A 22,822-nucleotide genomic window follows, 5' to 3' on the forward strand; every position below is an offset into this window, starting at 1 on the left:
TCAAGTATTTTTCTACTACCTGTGTAATATATTTACAGCCGCCTTATATTCCCCCAGCAGTACCTTGATTGTAGCTTCTATTTTTCCTCCGTTTTTCCACAATCCTAAATTATTAGTCAAAAACCAGAGAAACAGTTAAAACATTCATGCTGCAGTTATTTCCAAATTTCCCTGAAGATTCTTGTTTTAACATCCCACTTCTTGTCAAAATCTGGATCATGACTTAGTCCTTCCTTTTGACAGACGCAAGAAAGAACTATTTGCTTGAGCCCAGCAGCAAACAGTGGCAGGCAACCAACCTACCCCTCCCTCCCCTCAAACTTCAAAAAACCCAAATCTTTCCCCCCGCAGCATACTGGTATAAGCTCACCCACCGACTACATGTTGCCAGAATCCATTATTTGATTATTAACGCCGAGACAGTTGCTATTGATCAAGTGCAGACAGCCCGGCCATGCTCGCGCAGCCCCGGTCACCTACCTTAGCCTCACCAGGCAGCATCCCCCCAACTTAACCCGCGCCGCTGCGGAACTCACCGCAGAAAACATCCTGTGCAGGGAGCCGCGCGCCGCCGCTGCCCGCTGCTGGGTTTTGCCAGCCACCGCTGAGCTCCTAGCGCTGGTTTTACTCCTCCTGAAGGCGGGCATTGTGGCTTGTGAAAATAAACTTTGCCAAAAGGAAAAGGCCCCTCGGAAGGAAGCCACGGACCCTGCGATCCCCCACGAACAGATCTTCTTCTCTGAGCTCAGCTGCACAAGTTTCTCTTTTGTGCCGACTGACGAAAATCAGAGACGCTGTCAATGTCCCAGCACAACGGGGCTAAGCAGCATATGAGTGCACGAACAGACCTGCCATCCTTCCTTTTATTACTAAAAATGCAGGGAAAACGTGCAAGATGAGAAGATTTTTTTTTTTTTTATAAATAGCTCGATGTAGTGAATGCAGGACAAAGTGCAGTTACGGCAAGGGAAGATGAGTTTTATTTCCCCAGAAATGTACCTGCCTCTGTGCCCGTGAAATTTACTGCATAAATAACACATCAGGTGCTTTGAGAAAATTAGTCAAATACCTAAAAATACCTAGAGGGTGCTGACTGCCCTGAAGGTCAGCGTGAATTATCAAAGGTACTGATGCTCTGTCAAGGGTATATTGCCACTAAATGGTGTGGCATACAAATGCTCTTACAATGATAAAATGAAAACCAGCAGCTCTCTGGGTGATTACTTAATTGTGCTTGTCCCTTGTTTGAACCTTTTAGTTGTAATTACATCAATGAAAAGAAATTTAAACTGTGCTCAGTAATAAATTCAGGCTTGAAAGTAGAAGTCCCCATGTTGATATAGTTACACAAAACCAACCAGGTGTACAGCTAGGTTATTCTAAAACCAATGTAGCTTTAAATAATACATTATAGGACATGACACCACTGAGCTGAAGAGTTACCAGACTGACAAGCAATTCATTAATAAAAGGAGAACTATACCAGTGGCATAATAAAACACATTAACTCCCGTGTTAAGAGTGCAACGATGAGCTGTAAGGCTTCACTCAACACTGCCCTTGCCACCACGTATCGCTCTCCAGCAAACCCTTTCCTTGAACCCAAACGACACGCCAAGCCGTGGTATCTATATCCTTGGTTACTAGTGTGCTGCTTCAGATATTCACCTCCATACAAGTGAGGGAGTAATGCAGCCCTCTCCTTTAATTACTGCAATTAAACTTACATCCATCTCTTTCCAAACCATCAGCACAACCTGACAGCTCAGCCTTTGCCAAGCCGTGAAGCTCAGTTGCCGAGCGGACGCCGAGCGGAGGAACAACGATGCTGAATCCCTGAAACAACGTGCTGCTGCTGCTGTAAGGCTCGCAGAACGCATCACGGTAGCAGGGACCTCTTGATGGACTATGCCCTCTCTTTTGGAGACAGATACCGGACTCACTGGCTGAGAAGACTATGTAACAGAAAACTGAGGGAACGGTCTCGAGGGAGCAAGAGCGGTTCTGCCTGCTCCCTAGCATTTCATTTTTCAATGGACACACAGCCTGATTTAAAAATCCAATTATATGGACTACTGTGTAGCATGTACAAGGCTACTTCTCTCATCCACCGTGAGTGGTTGCCTCTGCAGTAGTCCACAGACCCTAGGGGTCCACAGACCAAGTCTGAAGAGGAAAAAAAATAAAATCAATCGCTAGTCTGTGGAAATTAAATGTTTACAGTACTGCGTATACCATTGAAAAAATAACACAGGTCAGGTCACCAGATCCACAATTATTAAGTGTGTAACTACACTTTCTGGAAAGGCACTGTTTCTCCATTTTCTACCAGCATGAGTCGTGGCAATTTCAAGCTCTGTTTTTGTAATAGATATGTGTTAAAACACAGCTCATCCACTGGGACCGGGAAAAAAAAGGCTGCTAAATTTCAGGTCCAAGCAGTATCATGCATCTTGATGAAAAACAATGACAGGCCTTTTTAATTCCATATTAGGAAGTTATTCTTCCCCAGATTTGCTAATTAAGCCTGAGTTATTAGCTAGCCATATGCCAGCTAAAAGATGTTACCAATTAACAGACTTTTTTTTTTTCATGTGTATTCATTAGAAAAAAGCAACAATGTTTTTGTAATACTTCAAACTCCTATTGAAGGACTTGGATAAAAAAGTGAAAAACACAAACTAAAATAAACCAAATGAATGAAAGCCTTTCTTCTTCTACAGAAGCACGCAACAAACGCGCAAGCCCTCTTCAAGAATGTGTCTCCTACACAAAATTTACATGTAAAACAATCAATCACCTTGAAATACTTTTAAGATGACTGGAAAAATTACATAGCCTTGTTGTTTGTTCCTGTGTGCTTTGAGTAACACACATTCCCTTCACAGACATCTGGTTTTCATCTTTCCATTTTAGTGGCACCAGGCTTGACAGTTACCATAACAGTAACGTCCTTCGTAATACCCGCTTCCCGCTATTGTCCCGATACGTCTAGGTGCACTTATCTGCATCGAGTTGGTTTCCCATCCTGCTTCTGCCCTTAGTGCACGAAGGTAAAAGGCTAATTTCGCCCCGCCTGTATATACTTGGAATGAAAGGGAACGGCGGCTTGCCTCCAGGACAACTCTGGGCACTGTGGGCTACTTTAAAACATCCACCTGGACCAACAGTGAAGCAGAAGCAGAATTTGTACACACAACATGTATTTTCTATATATACAGAGAGTGTGTGTGTATATGTATATGAACATGTGTATATAATACACATACACACACATATATATATAAAAAATATACAATATGTATGTACATACCCTGGAATAAAGAGGAGCTCTCTGATATTAGTGGTCTCTAAGCATTACAAGCTCATGCTTAATTCAGTTGGTCTCCAGATCTCTACAGTGATTTAGAAGGGACTTCATTTTTTACTTTTTATAAATGTGGGTGGATGATTTTTCTGAATAATTTTCTATTGCACCTATTATTACTAGTAACATATTTTTTAAATACCTTCAAAATGCATTTTCAAAGCATAACTGACCACAGTGAAGACGTCTGCTTTAATTCCAGTGCTAAAAAAATTAGTTAACATTCCAACGTTTAAAATTAATTCTTCAATTCACTGTTTAACTTCAAGCATCTTAAATACTGTTTGTAACATTCTCACCCGAAGTGTTGTGTGCTGAATGCAAAAACTTTTCTCAAGTGCTGAATTAGAAACTATGGCAACCACACAGACATTATCTTTGCAGTTGCATTCATCTTTCACCGTATATTTTGCACTGTGCCTTTTTATAGGCAGAGAGGGCGGCCCTTATCTCTTCTTGTTAGTAGCAGGCTTATTGCATTTCGAATGTTAAAAGATGCAATAATCCCCCCGTAAAGACAAACGCAGACCCCCTGAACTCCACATCAACCTCTCCTCTGGTTTTGATGGGGGTTTGTTTAGGGACTACAGAAGGATTCTGCTGTCTCAGAAGGAAAAAATCACGACGAGTGAAGGTCTATGTCCGCCCACAGTATGTTAACAAGTAGAGACAGAGGCACACAGTGCTATGGACATGTAACAAAACATGAAACTCTGCTGGAACTTCCCTGTGTATCTGACTCAACCAATCCCTGAATTTCTAGTTCTCCTTCCTATTCCTTCCTTTCAAGTATCTTTTTGTTATCTTTGATTTTGCAGAGTCTGCTGCAGGTAGCAGATTTTTTCAGTTTTGGCATTTCAGATCTACCTTTGGCCTTACATGTTCCTGACAGCACAGAATAGGAATCACAGTCTCAAAGTGTGTGAGGGTACCCAGGAGGCAGTAATTGTCTGAAATCCTGTATTGCAACTTGGTGCAACTTTGAAGCGACTTTTGTGTCCTATGGGCAACTGCTAGGGACATCACATACAGCAGCATGCACTAGAATTGTGCTTAAATTCTTCTGCGTTGCAAGGAAAAAAACAGTGTGTTATTGTCAGTGCTGTAACTGAACAGTATCTCAGTCTTAAAAAACCACACCGAATGATCTACAGCTGGCAGAGAGGTCACCCAGGTCCCCGAGCCTGCCAGAAGCATGATTAGATATCTCTGCCTTTGATTTCAAAGTGAAATTCTGCCATCATATCCTGCACTGCAGATGACTGAGGTTGCCTTTGGAGGCCCAGGGTGGTGGACTCCCAGGCAGCTTCCGGCCCTTCATCGGTGAAGTCACAAGCGCCTCCAGAGATGCTGCAAACCACATCTTGTTGCAATGAACCAGCGCTCTCACCATAGGCTTCGCTTTTCACCTGCAGGTAAGCCTTGTGGATTTTTCCCAGAAGACTACAAAGAAAAGCTGCATTATAACTCACCTCCCACCAGCTTCTTTCATTTGCAAGCACCAACACAACACAGTTTCTTCTCCCGATCAAAACCATCTGCACGTTTTACATTGACAACTGTCACAAGTACTTTTGCAAGGACCTTTCCTTCAGTCAGTGAAAAGACAACAAATAACCACCTCCCCTCCAAACCCCAGCGACCAATGTAATAGCACGAAACAGAGCAACACAAGTTCACACCTCTGCATGCAAGAGCTGCGCAGTCTGCCTTTGGTCTTCTTTCTTGCCGTTCTTGTGCCTCCCTACCAGCAACTATGCAGCCAGGTCTCCATCTACAGCTTGACCTAACGTCTGGTTAAACGGTCACCCTGGATATAGTGCCTTTCACACTTCAAGCTTTATGGTTTCAAGGCTCCTCTCTATGTTAGCCAAGACAGGCAACTCTTGTGCTTGCGTTTTGGGCTGTCCAGAGGATGGCTCTGCTGCATTTAAACACCCGCAGGATCAACGCAACAAAGTGGAATTCAGGACTGGGGTCAGTAGCAAGCACTCACTGGTAGGTTTACAGCAAGCCTTCTGTAACCTAGTGCATCAGTTTTGGTGCTTTCTCTGAGGGATGGAATAAAATACTGAAACCTAAATTAATTAGTAAAACTTTTATAGACTTCTAACAGGCTACAGTTTCACTCATATCACTGATACCCTTCTCAAAAGGCACACAATGACAGCAGGGGTCTGTCCTGCCAGGTCTGGCCATGGCTCCACACTGCTGGAGCCAGCAACTCTGGTTGGGCTCACCAGAGGCTGGGCTGTCTGCAAAGGAAGCAGAATAATTAACAGAGGTCCCCACGGGCTTCTGTTGCGCTTTCGATGCAGCACTGTCCCCTCCAGGCACAACTGATCGAGGAAAACCACTGTTGAGGAACGTGCTATTTTCCCATGTTAGCTCTTAGACTCCCTAAATACATCTCACATCTGGAAGGAAATGACACTTGGCTTGCAGAGGACTATACATGATTTTGAGAGTACTACGCTGTCAATCCCTTTCCTACAGAGGACAGAAAAAAAGGATGTTAATTGTGGACTACTCCCCAAGCTTTTGGATCTCATCAACTGCTAAAGAGAAGTTCTCACGATTAAAATCAAGGAAAGATCCTTAATGTCCTATGGATGCTGAGTAAACCTTCAGGCAGGCAGCTCTCCTGCAATTAATGACATGCTGTGCAAGTGGGAACTGCCTGGGCAATGCAAAATAGAGCTAATGAGAAGCTATCACCACGAACATCATTTAACTGGAATTGCCTCCATGCAAGAAATAGGTTTGGGGCCATATGGGCATACCAGCAGTTTTTTCTTCCTCTTATTTTACTTTTCCCAGAGGGACCTTTGTTGAGCTTCTGGCTGTTCTGCTTGGCTTTCTTTCAGTGTAGCTCAACAATTGGTGTTTACTTGATTAGTTATAGCATTCGCCTTCCAAGATTTTTGAGTTTTACAGTCTTTGATTAACAAAATTACTTTGCACACACTTTAAAAAAAAAAAAAAAAGATTTATTTACAGTTTTATTTCAAAGTGTTTCTTTGGGGATGTTTTAGGGCTAGGGGTCACTAACTGACTAGCAAGAAAGGAAGCAACTTACACCAAATGGAGAGAAATACAGCTCTCAAATCTACCAGACACATGTTAACATACATGCATACACTGCCATACCATCATATAGGTAATCAAAATATGATTTGTACGTGTCAGTTTTTATGTTTTATGTACCATATTATTGAAAATCTTCCTTCTAATTCAGCATATTTTGGTAAATCTTTAACTTTCTCCCCAAAAAGTCATACTAGGAAACTGTTCAACTTAGTGGGGAAGAATAAACATTTCTTGCCATTTACCCCCTAAAAGGCAATCAATCAGTGCTTATATAAACACATTCAGACTGATGATCCCTATCTCATCTCTGAGGGTGAATGAGTGTCATCACCATATCAAAATAAATAAATGAACCACCACAACTGAATATATAGGATTACATTTATTGATAGCACCAATGGAAGGCTGTTGGGTGTGTTTTGAATAATGGTGCCCCGAACTATCCCACAGCACATATGCTACAGATCACTGTAGCATGTACTGTACTGCTTGTACAGTACTTTCTAGGTAACAAATCAGAGGAATACATCATTCCTAGCATCCACTTGTTTCGTCTGGGAGACGAAATACCATTCGCATCATCCATAAACATTGAAGAATTGTATTAATTTTCTGCTGGGATTGGACTATATGAGTAATGATTACTAACTGCTCCCAGCTGTACTATTCCATAGCAACTGTTGTACTTGCCTCCTTCCCCTCCCCAAAATTAAACCACACCTTTTTCTTTAACAATTGAGCATTCAGACAGACTAGCAACGGGATACACATTCTTTCGTTCAGCTTTGAACCTAGACCTGAATGTATGTTGTACCTCAGGATTTTTACCCTTAAATTACTCTATCTGCTTGAGAACTTGATGGCTTTAGTGCTACTTCTAATGAAGGGGTTTCAAAAACAATTTTAGACCATTTAAAGACAAAATATGAATTACTTCAACTTATGAAAACCAACCCTCCAGTACATGGCTAAGCTTTAAACACAAGAGGCCAAAACTACGTATGCAGCAAACTCTTCACAATACTCACTGATTTTTATCACAGAAATAGCTGTGTGAAATCAGCTAATAGTAACACAAGGAATTTCCTTTTTGAAATGATGACACATGTATTTTGCATCTAGTGAAAGCACTGTTTTGGGAAGCTTGTTGTGGTAGTTGGATGATGCAGGAGTGGGAAGATGGGTTTGCTTTCTGACCCAGTCTCAGTCTCTGCATTCACACCACTCAGGCACCATCTGACATGCAAACCAGATGCTCAACTGCACACACACTTTAGGTGGGTTGGAAGAAAAACCTCAACAGTCATCCAAGTTAGGCATGTTTGCACGTTGGCTCCTTGAGCACGAGAAGCAGGACTGTATGCAGATTTCTCACCATGGTCCCAGACATGCAGAGTTCATGGAAACACCTACTGCTCACTGCACTTGCAAAAGCTCCTCTCTGGCAAATGGAGGACTGTCCACAACTGGCATCACAAATAAACAGAATACACATGCTTCAAAAGCGCTGGAAGGATGATTTGACATTACATAGGAAACTCAAGCATCCAAAAGCAGACTTCTGAAATGCACAGATACATATTTTTTCTACTTTCTTTCTTCCCCTATATCTATAAATATGGACATTTCAAGTAGGGCCATTACACTGACCTGCACCTCATCCCTACAAAAAGCTGAAAGCATTTGATGAAAATGCTCCACCCTGCAGGAGATGCAGATTTGTGTTTGCTAAAGGTGCCACGTGCTCTGCCGACCAGACTGGTTGTGAGGTCTTCATTTCCTCACCAGATGGAGGGAAGTGAACATGGCTGTCAAAGAGGAGCAGAGAAGGAATAAGTTGAGCTAATCTAAAGCAGCCCATGCTGGGAAAAGGTGTTCAGGGATTTTTAGCTATAATTTCTGTTCATTGCATTAGGAATGATATTCCTAAGAGAAGTAGTTAGTTTTCTCCCTCTGCAGTGTGTAGTGGTTTTGATTTATTTTTTATTAAGAGGTGATGGGGACAAACTTGTCCTCATATATATATATACTGATGTATATACGATATAACCTGTTCTGAAAGTAGATTGACTATTTTAAGAATAAACAGCAAAGGCAATTTCTATAAGTCTCTATACCAAACTTATTCCCAGAATCAATTTTACTTCATTGTTTGAAAGAAATGTAGCACCACTTCAAAAGCATTAAAAAATCAAACCACTTGGCAATTCTTTAGAAAGCAAATTCTTGTTAACATTCAAAGTTTCTCATCATAGTAGCTTCTGTTTCTGCATCTGCAATGTTAATTTTTGAAGATGCCAGCATAAAACCATTCTGCATTGACTATTTTTACCGTGATTACAAAGCATCACACTAACTATTTTTACTGAGTTACTTAAGTTTCTTAAAGAACTCTAAGATACAGCTGAGAATATAATGAAGTTATGTGAAATATTTGCACAAGGTTTATGCTAACGTTTTTCCTTATGATCTGTAAAATATTTACAGTGAAAATACATCTTCCCCCTCTCACACATGCATTTATATGAAGTTCCTTCTTTCCGTCTGTTTATTTCAATGTTAGTGTTTCTTTGGGGATGTTTTAGGGCTAGGGGTCACTAACTGACTAGCAAGAAAGGAAACAACTTACACCAAATGGAGAGAAATACATCCGTCTGTTAAAATTTAATATGATTTCGGAAATACTTATCTCTGATGATACTCAAAAGATTCAGAGCAACAGAACGTCAGGTCACAGCAGTCTTATAAGAGACCTGAGGATAGTAGTTACTTGTATGGTAAAATTTCACCTTCTAGCTATGTTCATCTTTCATAAAAGTGTATTTTTAATATATTGAAAATACAAAATAAAGATAAGCAAGTTAGTAACAGACAACTAAACTTCATCTTAAAAGAAACCATGGGCTAGAGAAAACATTTCTAAACAATACAGTCTGCAATTAGAAATCACAAATACCGAATGGAAAAGTTGCATTTTTTACTTATTCAGCTTCATGCTACTTGGATGTATGAAGAGCTTGATTCTTGGCAACCGTCAATGTACCAGGATTTAACTGAGCACCAGGAGCATGACAATTAGTTCTCAAAATGATTAAAACAACTAAACCTAATTGTACTGACAGGCATACTCAATCCCCAGATCTTCTGAGGTCCTCTATTCTTCTGTCAACAGTACGCCTACATACTACAGAACCAACAACTGCAAGGATGACATGCCACTGCCACATAAACAGTATTTTAACACAGTTTGAAAATACACTGCAGCAGAACGTGTTAGAAGTCTACCATCTATCCTTGTTAAATAAAAGAGAAAATAAAGGTATTAAAAGTATAAATGGGGCATCCCAGAGAATACAGAGCTGACAAAACTAATGAGCATCTGGATAGTTCTTGATGTCCATGTGTTTTTAATAATATTTTATAACTTAAGGAACAGCTTCCATTTCTGGAATGAAACCATCCTCTATTGCCCTTCTAATTCATTTGTTAGATCTCAGATGAAAGACAAACATACAACTATTCTAAATTCATTCATTTCTCGGACTACAAAAAATGAATGACTGAATGACTGACTGAATGAACACATGTTTGAATGTAGTACACATGCAACTTACTGCTTTGAGGTTACAAAGCACATCTGAAATGCTTCATTGTACTTTCAGTTAAGATGATGCTTAACCTTAGCTTGGTATGAGATGAAGAAAAAAGTAGCGAAAAACAAACAAATAAAAATGCTCCTAACGATACACACAAAATCTAGAAATCAGACATGCAACCATTAAATCCAAAGATTTAAGACTGTTTTTTATTTACTTACATGTTACAGGACAAAAATCAACCAAACTTCAAAGGAGTCTGCTCCCTCAGAGACAAGTAATTACATCTACAGTTGCTGTCAACTGGGAAGTAAGCATCTCTAGCTGTCTCTCCCCTGAAATAATCCCAAACTGCCTGTTGTTCCAGGCTGTGCTCAGAAACTCTCAGCGCCACCAACGTCTTCTCCACAGAGCTGTGCTTACAGAGCTGCTCTCCCCCATACCTCTGCGACATCGCCTAACGCTGAGGTGTCTGCCCTACTGCTCTCCCACAGGCGTGGGTCAAGTTAGCAATGCAGGAAACAGAAGGCAAAGGGGGAAAAAAAAAACCAAACCCAAATCCAGATGCTATGCTTTTTGAGGCTGCACAATTTCCTCAAACTGTCTTTTATTAGCAATAGCTATTGTTCATTTGGCAAGCAGTCCCAAATCACAGCTATAACGGCAGAATTAATTTTAATTCCTTTTATACCCAATCACAAAAGCACATACAATATACACTACTTAAATTTACTGTGAGGTTTGAGTTTTTCTAATTCTACATCTATTGGAGAAATCAAAAGGGTCAGACAAAAAGCTCTGACAGTAATAGGTACCCTCCATGAGAAAGACAGCAATCAATTACAAACCATTTGCAGAAATTGTAGAGCTGTCACAGACTCGTTTACAGCTGCAGTTCAAGTCAGACTGCCTCTGATTGCCAAGCCCTTTCCCTCCCTTGTACCTGCAGAACTAGGACAGCTTCAGATAATTTTTAAAATGACATTAGCAGACCTGCATGCCAACCCAAGAAGTGAACTGCAATATGGCATGGGCAGTTACTTTAGCAAATTGTGCACAAGCCAATAATACTGCTAGACGTGACAGATTTGAGGCTGGAGAGAGGGCAGGGAGAGACCTCCCTGTTTTCCCCTCCTCTTTATTTTTTGAGCTTCAATTGCAGCATGTAATTTTAGAGCATTGGAGCAAATTTAGTGCGTTCAGAGCAACAACTAGTGTATGTGAACTGTTCTCTGTATTTAAATCCTGCTGAACTCTCCCTAATTTTCTGTCATCTGCTGTATTTGACACAGACAATCGGGAGCGGCTCTGTTTTTCTGCTAAAGCAAAGCAGATGCTCCAGAATTTCCTCCCCTCCAGCAGGACAAGAGCTCAGTTGTATATGTCCGCACAGTGTATGGGGGACAGCACGTACTCCTGGCGAGCAGGGCACGCCGAGGCGCCCGGGGGAACCTGGCCAAGCACCAGCCTGCTCATGCAGCCAGCCCCCAGGGCTTCCCAAAACGTGGGGTCACCTCTGCTGTGCTCCTGCAAAAAATCCCTGCCCCTAAAACACTGCAGAAGCCCTAAAACAGGACAATAGAGAAATCCATGTTACCCCTTCCAGAGGAACAATGTGTCCTAGGGAGAGAAAAATCCAGTTTATACTTGTCTGGTTGCAAAGACATTTTGGGAGCATAAGCAATGTGTTACACAGGATATAGATGATCTCTGTGGGAATCCCCTGTGCAGCAGCAGATGGGCTAAAGACCCACTATCGCTGGGCTTCTACTTACTCTCTAGGGAAACTGCATGAAGTCACCTATATTAGGCTGAAGTAGATTACAAAGTAATTCCAAAAGCAAGAGAGGTTCAGCTCCTCTGGGTAAGTATGGCTAGAAGCACAATAGATCTTCTCTGTTCTGGTGTTCTGAGTTTTTACATTTTGCCTTATCTGTACCAATTTTTCGTACGACTCAGTACAGGACAGTAATATATTCCAGAACTGTAAAACCTGACTTAATTTCTGTTATGCAATAGTGTAACACAACTGTTATCACACATTTACTTGGAGATACAACCAACTCATCAACAAAAGTAACAAAAACATTTCTGTTGTCAGAATGGCAATGCCGTCATGACAGTAAAATCACAGCCACTGATCATGAAAACACAACCTATGCTAGCAGCTGGGGGGTGTTCAAAACAACAGGCACTTGAGTTGGACACAAGTTGCAATTTGACTGACTCGAAGTAAAATGAACAAAAAATGGCTCTTTGATGACCAATGCATTCAAAGGTGGATGCTAATACTGGGGGTCTCTGCCTCCTGACTGACTCAGTCCTGACTTGAGAGATCCGAGCATCCATCACTCCAGCTGAAGTTAAACAGGAACTGCAGACTCATATAAATTCTCCAAATTAGAGAGTTGAATCACCGGGGTCTCAAACACAACGCCTCTCAAAGTCTGCAGTCCAGTCTAAAACTACTGACATTAAGCGAGTGTTGCTAGGTCACTGCAATCTTAACAACAAGCCCTAGGAGTATCAGCAAAAAGAAAACCTTAACCAAACTGAACCAGTTAGAAAGCAGCAGCAGCTTTACTGTTCTCTGCAAAACTGGGTTCAAGCAATGCAGAAAGATGAATTTGGTATGTGTCTGCCTGTTTGCCATTTGCACCCATCACACTGCAGCTGGAGGTGCAGCAAGCTGTGCCGTAGATGCTGGCCTGCCAGAGTGACCTCAAGATAAGAAAACACTAAGTACAGCTAATATGTATGTAATCTTTTGCCAAATTAGTGCCATACATTAAATTCTTTCCCACAAAATGCAGAGCGTTAACACTGCAGCACCACTGTCTTTTTGTTCATAAGGATTGTTATGCCACGCATGTTCTTACCCTGAAAGGTGGATCAGCCTTCTCCCCGTGTGGCACTTGGTCCAGAGTGCCATCAGTACTGCTCCTTTTCAAGCTGGATGTGACATCAGGCACATTACTAAAATCTGCACTCGGAAGAAAACAAATAAATAAATTAGAGGGTTAGAGGACAGGAACAGGAAAAGAATTTGCTTTTATCTCCAAATACTTTCAGTGACTGGTAGAATTACTGTAGGGGAAGAGAAGGAATACAAAATTTGTGATCCTCCCCACACCGCCCAGAAAATAACACAGGAGGTCAAAGCAAGGAGCAACTATGCCTGGAAACTCTGCTTTTCAAAACAGCAGATGGACATCTAAGACTGTCTGAAGCAATGCACATATTTGACCTACGAAAATAAACCTAACGCTCTTGCTAACGTGCTTTCTAAGGTAGCATTATCTATAATCAGCACACTCTGTGCTGAGACAACCAGTGAGGACAATTAAATGCACCTAGTAGTTCTCCTTGGATGAGCACACTATTGTCTGACACAAATTCGTCCTGAATCCCTTAAAGATTTAAGAAGAAAAGAGAATTTTGCCTTTGAACAAACACCATAGCTCGTAATATGGACAAACCCCTTTCTTGTTACTAGCAGTTTACCACTTTTACTAAGTTTGGAGTCCATGTACATAGTAGCTGGCACAATGCGAAAACTAGAGGAGGCTTTGCCCTACTCTACCTATTGACAGATTGTAGCTTTCAATAACATTTATGTGTAAACTCAAGATCTATCCAACGATGCGGAACATTCATATAAAAATGATGGTTTTTCTCTTTACGTTTCCTCAACTGGCTGCTTAAAGCCTGTAGAGATATTTGCATGGAAATTCTAATTAAAACTCTTAGAAGTGAAGCAAATTTCTCTGATTTTTGATCTGCAGTATTATCAATCCAAGTAGCTGAATCATACAGCAGCCACCAAAAAAATAGTGAGGATTTTTAGCAACCTCAGATGATAAAGTAGTAATAAAATGAAGGGTTTTTTAATTTGCTGCTTTGTTCTCTAGCCTCTAAGCCTCTAGGGCATAATTCACACCACATTACCACATTTTCAAAGTCTGCCTCAACACCTACAAATGATGGAGATTTATTTTTAAGTGAAAGCTGAGATTCTCATTTAATCACTGACTCCTGCGACTGAGGTGGTAATTAAAAGAAATACCAATCATTTTGCAGTAAAATCATGAGTGTTAGCAATAATGGTATTGTGAAGGACAACAGTATCTCTCTGCCTGGGTGTTGCTGTTGCCCTGTCCCTGCAGAGCAGAACTAGCTCCTCTCAGCAAGAATTTGAGGCCCAAAAGAGCACTTTATAGCCCATAAGGAGCCTTCCTGGGAAGACAAAACATGGCAGACAGAGTTCATAGGAAAGCCAGAGAGACAGATGCAAATAACTCAGCACAACGTCATCCCTAATACTTTATTCTTCCATATGTTGTTAAGATGCCTATGCCAAGCTTCGCATCAAGGTGACGCTTTCCACCCAAATGCCAAAGACTTGACTACTCTGTCACTTCCCTATCCTTGCAGAACCAAAGTTCTACCGCTTTTCTCCCCTCAAGGTTTTTTACCTTTGCCTCCAGGAGTCAGGTGTGGCTCCTGATATCTCAGAGCCCACATAACATGTGATACCCCAAGAGTTACCATCTTTGCAGACAAAACATATTTTATACCATATTTTATAGCCACCCATCTTATTTAAGAACTTAACAAGGAGTCTGCATTTTATTATGCTTTTACCTCTCTTCTTCCACCATGCCCAAATAATCTTCTCCTGCCCTCTGGACTTTTTAAAGTCATTTTAAGTCCCTCTTCTGTATATGAATGCCTACTGACTTCCACCACTGTCAAATCCTGGGTTCACAAAAGGTAAGCCAACGCCTAAACCATGAACTGACTTTTAAATAACATATTTTCTGGCAGGTGAGGTGATGTCAAGGATATAGTTTACCATTTGTGCTCTTTTTACTTGCCTTCTGGGTGTTAATGTGCTTCTCCCTCATACCTCCAAACAACATATACCTGTGAGAGATTTTGCAGTGGCAAAAAGATCTAGAGTTTGATCCCAGGTAGCTATCTAATGAGGAAAAAAACCTATACCCTTTCCCTGATTTTACAAGGAGACAATTAAACGTATTTGTCCTTTACAAAACAGGAAGTAAAGCTAACCTACGTAAGCAATTAAAAGAATGCATAAATGTAGGAAGAGGAAAATAAGGTAAAACAATCAGCACACAACATGAACAGGAGAAATCAGGGTAACACCACCCAAAGTAGGCAAACAGAATATTATATTGCTTTGTCCAGATGATCTGTCTTTTCCTCCCTTCACCCTCATCTCTCTTCTTCCTTTGTCATCTATAGGGCTGTCAGAGGCAGGTCTATGTAGTCTTGCCCATTTTTACAGTGTTTGCTATTGGCAGAATGTGTTGCTGATGGTAGGTAGGGTAAGCAACACTAAATGTTATTTTAAATAGTAAAAACTAAAAAAAGTTACACAGAAAGGATCCAAGGTGAAAAAGGACATCCTACTGCATGTTGTTTGCCAAACTAACCAGGGGAGGGAAGGAAGGAAGGATGTATGGCTTGCTGATCTGTTTAGCATCCATATCCTGTCTCCCTTTCCTTCTTTTACTGTAGAAGCAGACTTCCTTTGGATCTGCTCCTACAAACCATCAAACTATTCCCAAAGAGCACAGAGGCATTAACATCAGCTGCATAGCTAAAAAAACAAATGAAGGGGCAAAGAAAATGAGTATTACCTTAGAGAATGGGTAATTTCAAATGCAAAGCCTAAGGACATAAACACAGCAGCCAAGTTTAACATTGAAATTCTCTCTACTACTAGTACTAAATGGGAGGGCAGTAACAAGCCAAACCATACAAAATGTATTTTCTTTAAACATTCAAATTTGGATCTGAATTAGGGATTCTTATTACCAAAGAGGTTCAAAAGCAGTAATGTAAAACTGTTATCTTACAGGCTGGGTAACCACCATCCTTTCAGGCAAAAACTAGCAATAAAACTGTAGAGAGTATGCACAGAATTAAGAGAAATGTTACACTGTGCAAGTACGAAAACCTTCCATGACTAAGTCTGCCTATACAGCTCCATTACAGTAGTGCATTTGATTTATTCTGTTGACACACTTGTGATAAACCTGTCTGGAATAAAAAAGGGACTGATAATATTGGGTTAAACAACACTTGGTTTAAATCTTTTAACATAAGTTTTCTCTACTGCAGCATACCTCTGTCCCGTTTCCACACACACACACACAGACACTCATGACTTGAAATGTGTACCACTTCTGTCTGGGAAGGACAGGAACCTCTTAAGCGGATAGCTGCTTCTGATCTAGCAAACAGGAGTGTCTCTAGACACTAAAATACAAAGTCAGCTTGTTGCAAACAAGAAGAGTAGCAACCTCAGATAAATGCTAAAATTCTGAGAAAAGCACAGGGGAAAAATGCCATTATGTGAACAGCTTAACTACACCATATGAAATGCGCACCAAACCTTCTTCTTGGTTTCTAGCAATGAACAATGAAGTACTAAGAACCTGCTCAGCACGTTCAGCTACCGACAGCATCACCAAAGAAGAATGCCATTGCTCCTGCGATGTTGTGTCTTGCTGGCAGGCAGATGTGTGACTCACAAGAGAAATTATAATGTAACCACTAAAAACTGAGAGAAAGCATACTTCCTAAGTCATGCTCCTCACTACTCATCATTCAATTAAGAGTGGGTGCAGAGCGCACGGATGGCACAGTCGGTGAGAAAAACAAACACATACAGCACCTCCAAGAGCTCTGTACGCCTACAGGAATGCCTCTTCTCACGTCGCTGCGGTGATACACGTACAAGTGGTCAATATGGAAGTTATTCACGTGATTGTGAGTGGTGAGGTACAATGGAAACACATCCTCTAGCAGATGTGTGAGACAATAATAATCTGTGCTACAATCCCAGCCAAGAAACCAAAAGGAAATCAACTGGAAAACATCAACATCGACCATCCGGCAATTCATGTACCGTAAAGAAGCCGTCAACAAATGCAAATGTCACTTATGTCTTTTTTTCTGTTTAATTAACGAAGAAGCCTTAATTACTTTCTAGTCAGCACTGCTCTTACCACTTCAGCCACTCACTGCAAAGGCAAAATTACCATGAGGAGAAAGTAGGAACTGAGGACTCTGTTTCTTTTATAATTCTGTTTTTCATAGTACTTCAGAACGTGTTCCGTTTTAGATTTTTCTCACCAATTTCAAAAAATGCCAAATAATCATCACAATCACGTCAAGTGTTATCAAGTGTCAAGCACTATGTAGGCTGTGTAACCACCTCCTTTTTCAAACTACAGCAAGAAGGTGTGTTTCCACCTGCCACTCTACTAACAATGATAAATTGAGCAAAAAATCCCTTCCAGCTCTACATGAGAAGACAACACAGCAAAATTAAATGTACCCAGTTTCTCACTCCAAGACAAACTAAGACCACTGCAGGGCATCATTTTCAGCTCTAGCAGGAGCAGCAGTTCTGTGCATCACTTGATAACTATCCTCAGCAAGTAAAGCAGCACTCCGACAGGCACAGGCAGTCCTCACCTCGGTAAATATACACTGACTACACCAATATGGAAAATCACGTTTCCATTCTGCAACATTTCTGAGATTGCAAAAAGAGTTTGCTTTGCATCAGAATGAAACCATATCCTTTTACATTGTGCTGTTTTACTTTTGCCAAAAGGATGAGAGACACCATAGAACAAAAAGAAGCAGCCTGGCACCAGGATATTCATCCATGATGTAGGAGAGAGAGGAGAAGTCTCCTGCTCTGTCACATTCAGGCAAGGAAACTGAACCTGGGTCTGTCTCAGTTAAGGTAAGATGCTTGACTAAGAGCTAGTAGCTGCGAGTCTTTCCTGGTATCCCCAACTCCACCTGATCCACTTACTGTACCACCGACCACTGGCCACAGCAAATAGATTCAGACTCGAAAGCTCATGGTTAAAGGTAGCCCATAGAACACAGCTGTGCTGGGCTGAACTCTGTCCTCAAGTGGGAAGAGTGAGGTAGGACAGCAATTAATGACTAGAAAATGACCCTGCCTGAGGTGGGTGCAAATCCTCAGCAGAGGATTAAACTTTCTTTAGCTCTCAACGTTTAAAACCTGGCATATGAAATTGAAATTCAAGAGCAAGGATTTTAATAAATGGTTCGGCTCATGATGGGGAAAAGAGGATCATGCTACGCAGCTTGTGAACAACATGCAATAGCTGTATTTAAAGAAGGAATGAGAACGTTGGGGAAATCTGATGTAGGAAACTACAGATCTGTGACCTACTTAGTAACCTAAGGCTTTCACAATCAATTCAAGGAAAGAAAAATTAAAAATTTGGAGATAAATGGAGTATTATATACATACCGTATGGGTAAACAGACTGTGTCAAACTAACCTGACATCTGCCTTTGATAAAAGATGTTTTTAAAGACAAAGAACTTTGGATAAATCCAACTTTCTGGCAACTAGTTTAAAGAAAAAAGAGAGAAAAAAAAAAAAAAGAAACCTTTATAATATCCCAAGGGAAATTATTAGCTAAAATGAAAGGGATGGGAATTAAAACAAGGCAGAACTGGCTAACAGGTACAATAACAATAGTTTGGTCTGAATGAACTTGTCAGCCTGGGAGAGGCTAAAGAGTAGATTTTGTCTAAGGGAGGCTTGGGGACCAATTTTACTTGATATTTTCATTATTTGTCTCAGCAAAGAAAGTACAATAGGAAGTACTCTGATTAAATACTCTAACCATTCAAAGTTAATACACAGCATTAATTAAGAGCATGCCTGGAGATGCAGAATGACCTTGAAGATGAAGCCACAGTCCCAGAATGAGATCGCATAGAACAAGGTTTCAGGGACCAGTAAGAACAATTCCTTCTATAACCTGCGGCTCACCAGTTGGAAACATGAAGAAAAGTGTGAAAGTGTGGAGAAGGGGTTAACAACATGTAGTTGTGAGCTAGAGCTACTTAAGCAATGGTCAAGGCCAGCAGATACTGATCAGTTACAACATTGGCCAGGAATAAGTTTATGCTGGCAATTAGAAGACTGGCTTTCAACAATCACATGAATGAATTTCTGGAACAGGCTTACCTGGGAGCAAAGAACGCAAACAGTCTATCCTATTTTAAAAAAGGGTATGATAAATATACCAATAGGGTTGTTGAAATCCTCAACTAGCAGAGGACTGGACTCACTGAGTCTGGAAATTCCTTCCTACCCTAGGTTCTTCTGTCATCAAGGTAGCACAAATATTACACAGATGCCTAAATACAGCTGCACAGGCAAATAGGTGGCCAGAAGCCTCTGTCTGTTCAGCAGAGAACAAGAAATACTTTAAATTTCATTAGTGGTGGGGTGTAAAGATCCTGGTAAAGAGTGTTTATCACTAAGAGAATGCTTATATCACAAGTACATATTGGTGAAGAAGCCTAGACGGTTGTCCTGCACCCCAGTCTCTTGTTGATTCCAGCTCAAATGATTATTATTAACTCTAGCGGTTACTCTACTGCAAACCAATCTTTCTCTTGTTCGTAGCTCTCTGGCACTTGAGAGGGAAATGGTGCTCTCATTTCCCGTCCTCTCTGCTGTAGTGTTTAATCTGCAGAGTTAGACGCTTCAGATATGGCAACACACACAGAGAGCTTCAAGCAGTTATGATGGGCTTGGTCTAGTCTGTAAAAGATAGATACCCAAATCTCCGATCGGAGCGTTTTTAAACACTGGTATTGTCCAGTGATTTCAGATAGAGGTTGCAAAACAGCAATAAAGTGGGTATCAACTTATTTCTGAGAATACTAATATGAATTTTAGCTTGAAAAAAAAATAGGAGCCATAATTATAAGGAATTATAGGAGGTCCGGTCCATCCACTAGGAAAGAATGTATTCAATATTTTCACTAATTCCCAAATGCTCTAGAAACTCCTAATAAAACACCACACGGCCAATCTTCATCATATATGATATTCTCCCTCTCCCCATTACAGAGATTTTCCATAACACAGCTGCATGGTTTAGATGGAAATGAGATATTACATTTGGGTAAAAAGGTTAAGCAAGGTGTACGGAAAGCTGCATTTTTCATTGTTGTGTGAATTCTCCAGACTGATCAGTTAATTATGATAAGCTTGCAGTTCCCATATTCTTCTAGCCAATGTTACTATCAAGAGAAAAGTAAGCTTCCAAGCAAAGATAACAAGTATTTCCAAAATCCCTGGTGCAAATAATACTAAAGTCTGAGCCAACTCTCAGAAAGGTACAAAGCCTTGGTGGTCTTAATGCCTTCAGACTTACTGAAAAACAGGGAGTGGTAGGCGAAGCATTCCAGCACTGCCTGGAAAAGTGAAGGATCAGTGTAGTGAACTCTAAAAATGCTCCCTTGGAGGCTAGTACTCAACTTCAGTTAAACAGTTCAGCCTGGCAGGTAGCACGCATGTCTGATACAACTAAATATATTTCAAGTTTTCAACAGTATATTTACTCTTTTGTAATGAAGTTAAAAAATACGTATGTAAGCATTTCCTTCTGTATCCTTTGCCTTTCTGAAAGACTTCAAGAAATATCTTTCAAAAAGTAACAGTTGATCTGAAGGAATTTATAGAATGGCTTTCAAGAGACATTCCCACAATCTTTATTAAAGAATGCATCCAAATTTCACCAGAGAGATATGAAGGGTTCTGGATTCACTAGTTCAGTTATGAATAACTTGTATGTCATGCTTATGCGAGGATCAGACCTTCCAGTTCTTTGGCTCCTGTTATCCCCTGGGATCAGCACGGAGGGGGCACTCAATGGCTGGCATCCAGGACAGAGCTCATTCAATCTCTGCGGCCCTTTAAGTTTCTGTCTAGGTTGCAAAGAGCACATTAACTGTAGTCAGGAAGGAGAAAAGCAAGAGAGTTCTGGGAGGAGAAGACAAACTCCCATGGAAGATTCATTAACTGTCCCACAACAGCCATTTGCACTGGAGAAATTGCTAAAAAAAGTGAGGAGTGTCTAGAAGATGAGGTGTGTGGATAAATCTAGCTAGGAAGGTTTACTAGAGCTGTGATACAAGAGGACACTGGAGTTGCTCCAGGGTTTCCATCATGAAGGCCCAGGTCTGGAAACATCAGGAGGAGTTTGGAGGCATGCAGGTCTTCAAGAAGGACTTAATACAAAGCAGTTTTTTTCCTCCAAATCCTCTTTGGCCAGAGAAAGATGGTTATAAATTTGGTGATGTGTCAGCTGAAAAAAATTTAAAGCCTGTAACACTACAATGGTCCAGCTCAAGTGACATGTGGAGAGCTAATTTCCACCTAGGAAAAGTGCACTGAAAAGTCCTACTTTACCTCAGGCTGTTGATCTATTTCCTCTGCATGTCACAGCAGCAAATAAATAAACAAATAAATGTTTTGCACTCTTATATCCTATGAGCCTCGACGTATGAAAAATGACTGCTACAGACTACGCTTATTCATAAGGAGTTTTTACAGCCACATTTGATTTCTAGTCCAAAAGCCGTCTCCAGGTAGCTTCTGCACTACAGAAATAGATCTAAGAGAAGGCAGGTAGGTTGCAGCACAGATGAGAAATACTCACTGAAACACATCATATCCTCTGCCACTTCAAGCTGAAAGCCAAAGCAATTTGTTTCACCTTTCATCTTCCTTGGGGTTCTCTATGAATCTGGGCAAACGACTAGGGTACCAGGGACCCTAAGTGCAGATTCTTATTAATGTCCAATTAAGTTTTCCAGAACTATGGGAGTGTTCATGCTAGCTCAATTCAGTAATTTTAACTGGAATTGATGTAAGTTTTTAACTACGGCACAGTGCCAGTTCAGTTGTTTCCCCACAGCTGGTACTCACAAGTGAGTATTACTACTTAAACATTCACACTCCAATGCTGGAGCAAATTCAAAACAATTTGTGGGCAGTAACTGTGGTCATTCACCGTACAGTGGTTTGCAGCTTTCATGCTGCTTTAACCAAGAGTTAAAAAGATAGTGAAATACCAAATTTATTACCAATTCAAAAACTCCTTCCTCTTTTTGCCTAGGAAATTTTCAAGTTCTTCTGAAAGCTTTTGACCTAACTTCAGATATCAACTAGCTCAAATTCTTACTGGAGTAGACTCCAGTTTCTAGAAAACTAAAACTAAACATGTTAGAGAAACACAAATAAAATGCACTGGATTTTAATAATTCAGAAATTTCTTAATCTGTGCAAGATACTTTGGCTTTTATCACTTCTTGTTGTCCTAGGCATTTTGTAACCTATTTTGGGACTGGCTGGAAGGTACATTCTCAGCTTAGCTTCAAGGCTGCAACAACTGACTATTTGGCATAGCTAGAAACTTCGTTTGGGAATTCATTCAAGATGTTAAATATGGAAGAAAATTAGCATGCAGCTGTCATAACATCAGTCTTCCTAGATAGGCTTCTTAAACACAGAATTAACAGATGCCTGTCACTGACAAGACTAATTGTTACCAAACAAGACATGCAATTACAGGCCAGACAAGAAGGTTCCCTGCATGGCCCCTCTCATCCATATGTTTTGGATTCAGGGAGCAAACTATGAAACATCAGAAGGTGCTCTACATGCTTCCTGAAGGACAATGCAACCAGGCTGCTTCCTTTTGTAGATCTGATACTGCCTAGACGAAGAGAAACTCTTGCTTCTGGCTAGGGTCTGAAATGCTCAAGCAGAACAAGTCTGTCCTTTGTTCTCATCCTTCAGTGAGGAAAGGGACGCGTCTCCTTTAAACACTCCACATTTTCATCTTTAGAAAACCCCAGTATGTTCATGCAAATATTC

General features: G+C 40.7%; 1 protein-coding gene across 3 annotated transcripts in view; it reads right to left on the minus strand.

The window, feature by feature from the left end:
• Positions 1-22,822, minus strand: part of TIAM2 (TIAM Rac1 associated GEF 2) — an 88,812-nt gene that overhangs the window by 19,114 nt on the left and 46,876 nt on the right. For all 3 annotated transcript variants that reach the window (XM_081997033.1, XM_081997032.1, XM_081997031.1), the window contains one exon: positions 12,933-13,036. In XM_081997033.1, the coding sequence (XP_081853159.1) occupies positions 12,933-13,036 (104 nt within the window). The remainder of the gene's footprint in view (positions 1-12,932; positions 13,037-22,822) is intronic.

The sequence above is a fragment of the Phaethon aethereus genome, assembly GCF_964289735.1.
Source record: "Phaethon aethereus genome assembly, chromosome: 3".
Lineage (NCBI taxonomy): Eukaryota > Metazoa > Chordata > Aves > Phaethontiformes > Phaethontidae > Phaethon > Phaethon aethereus.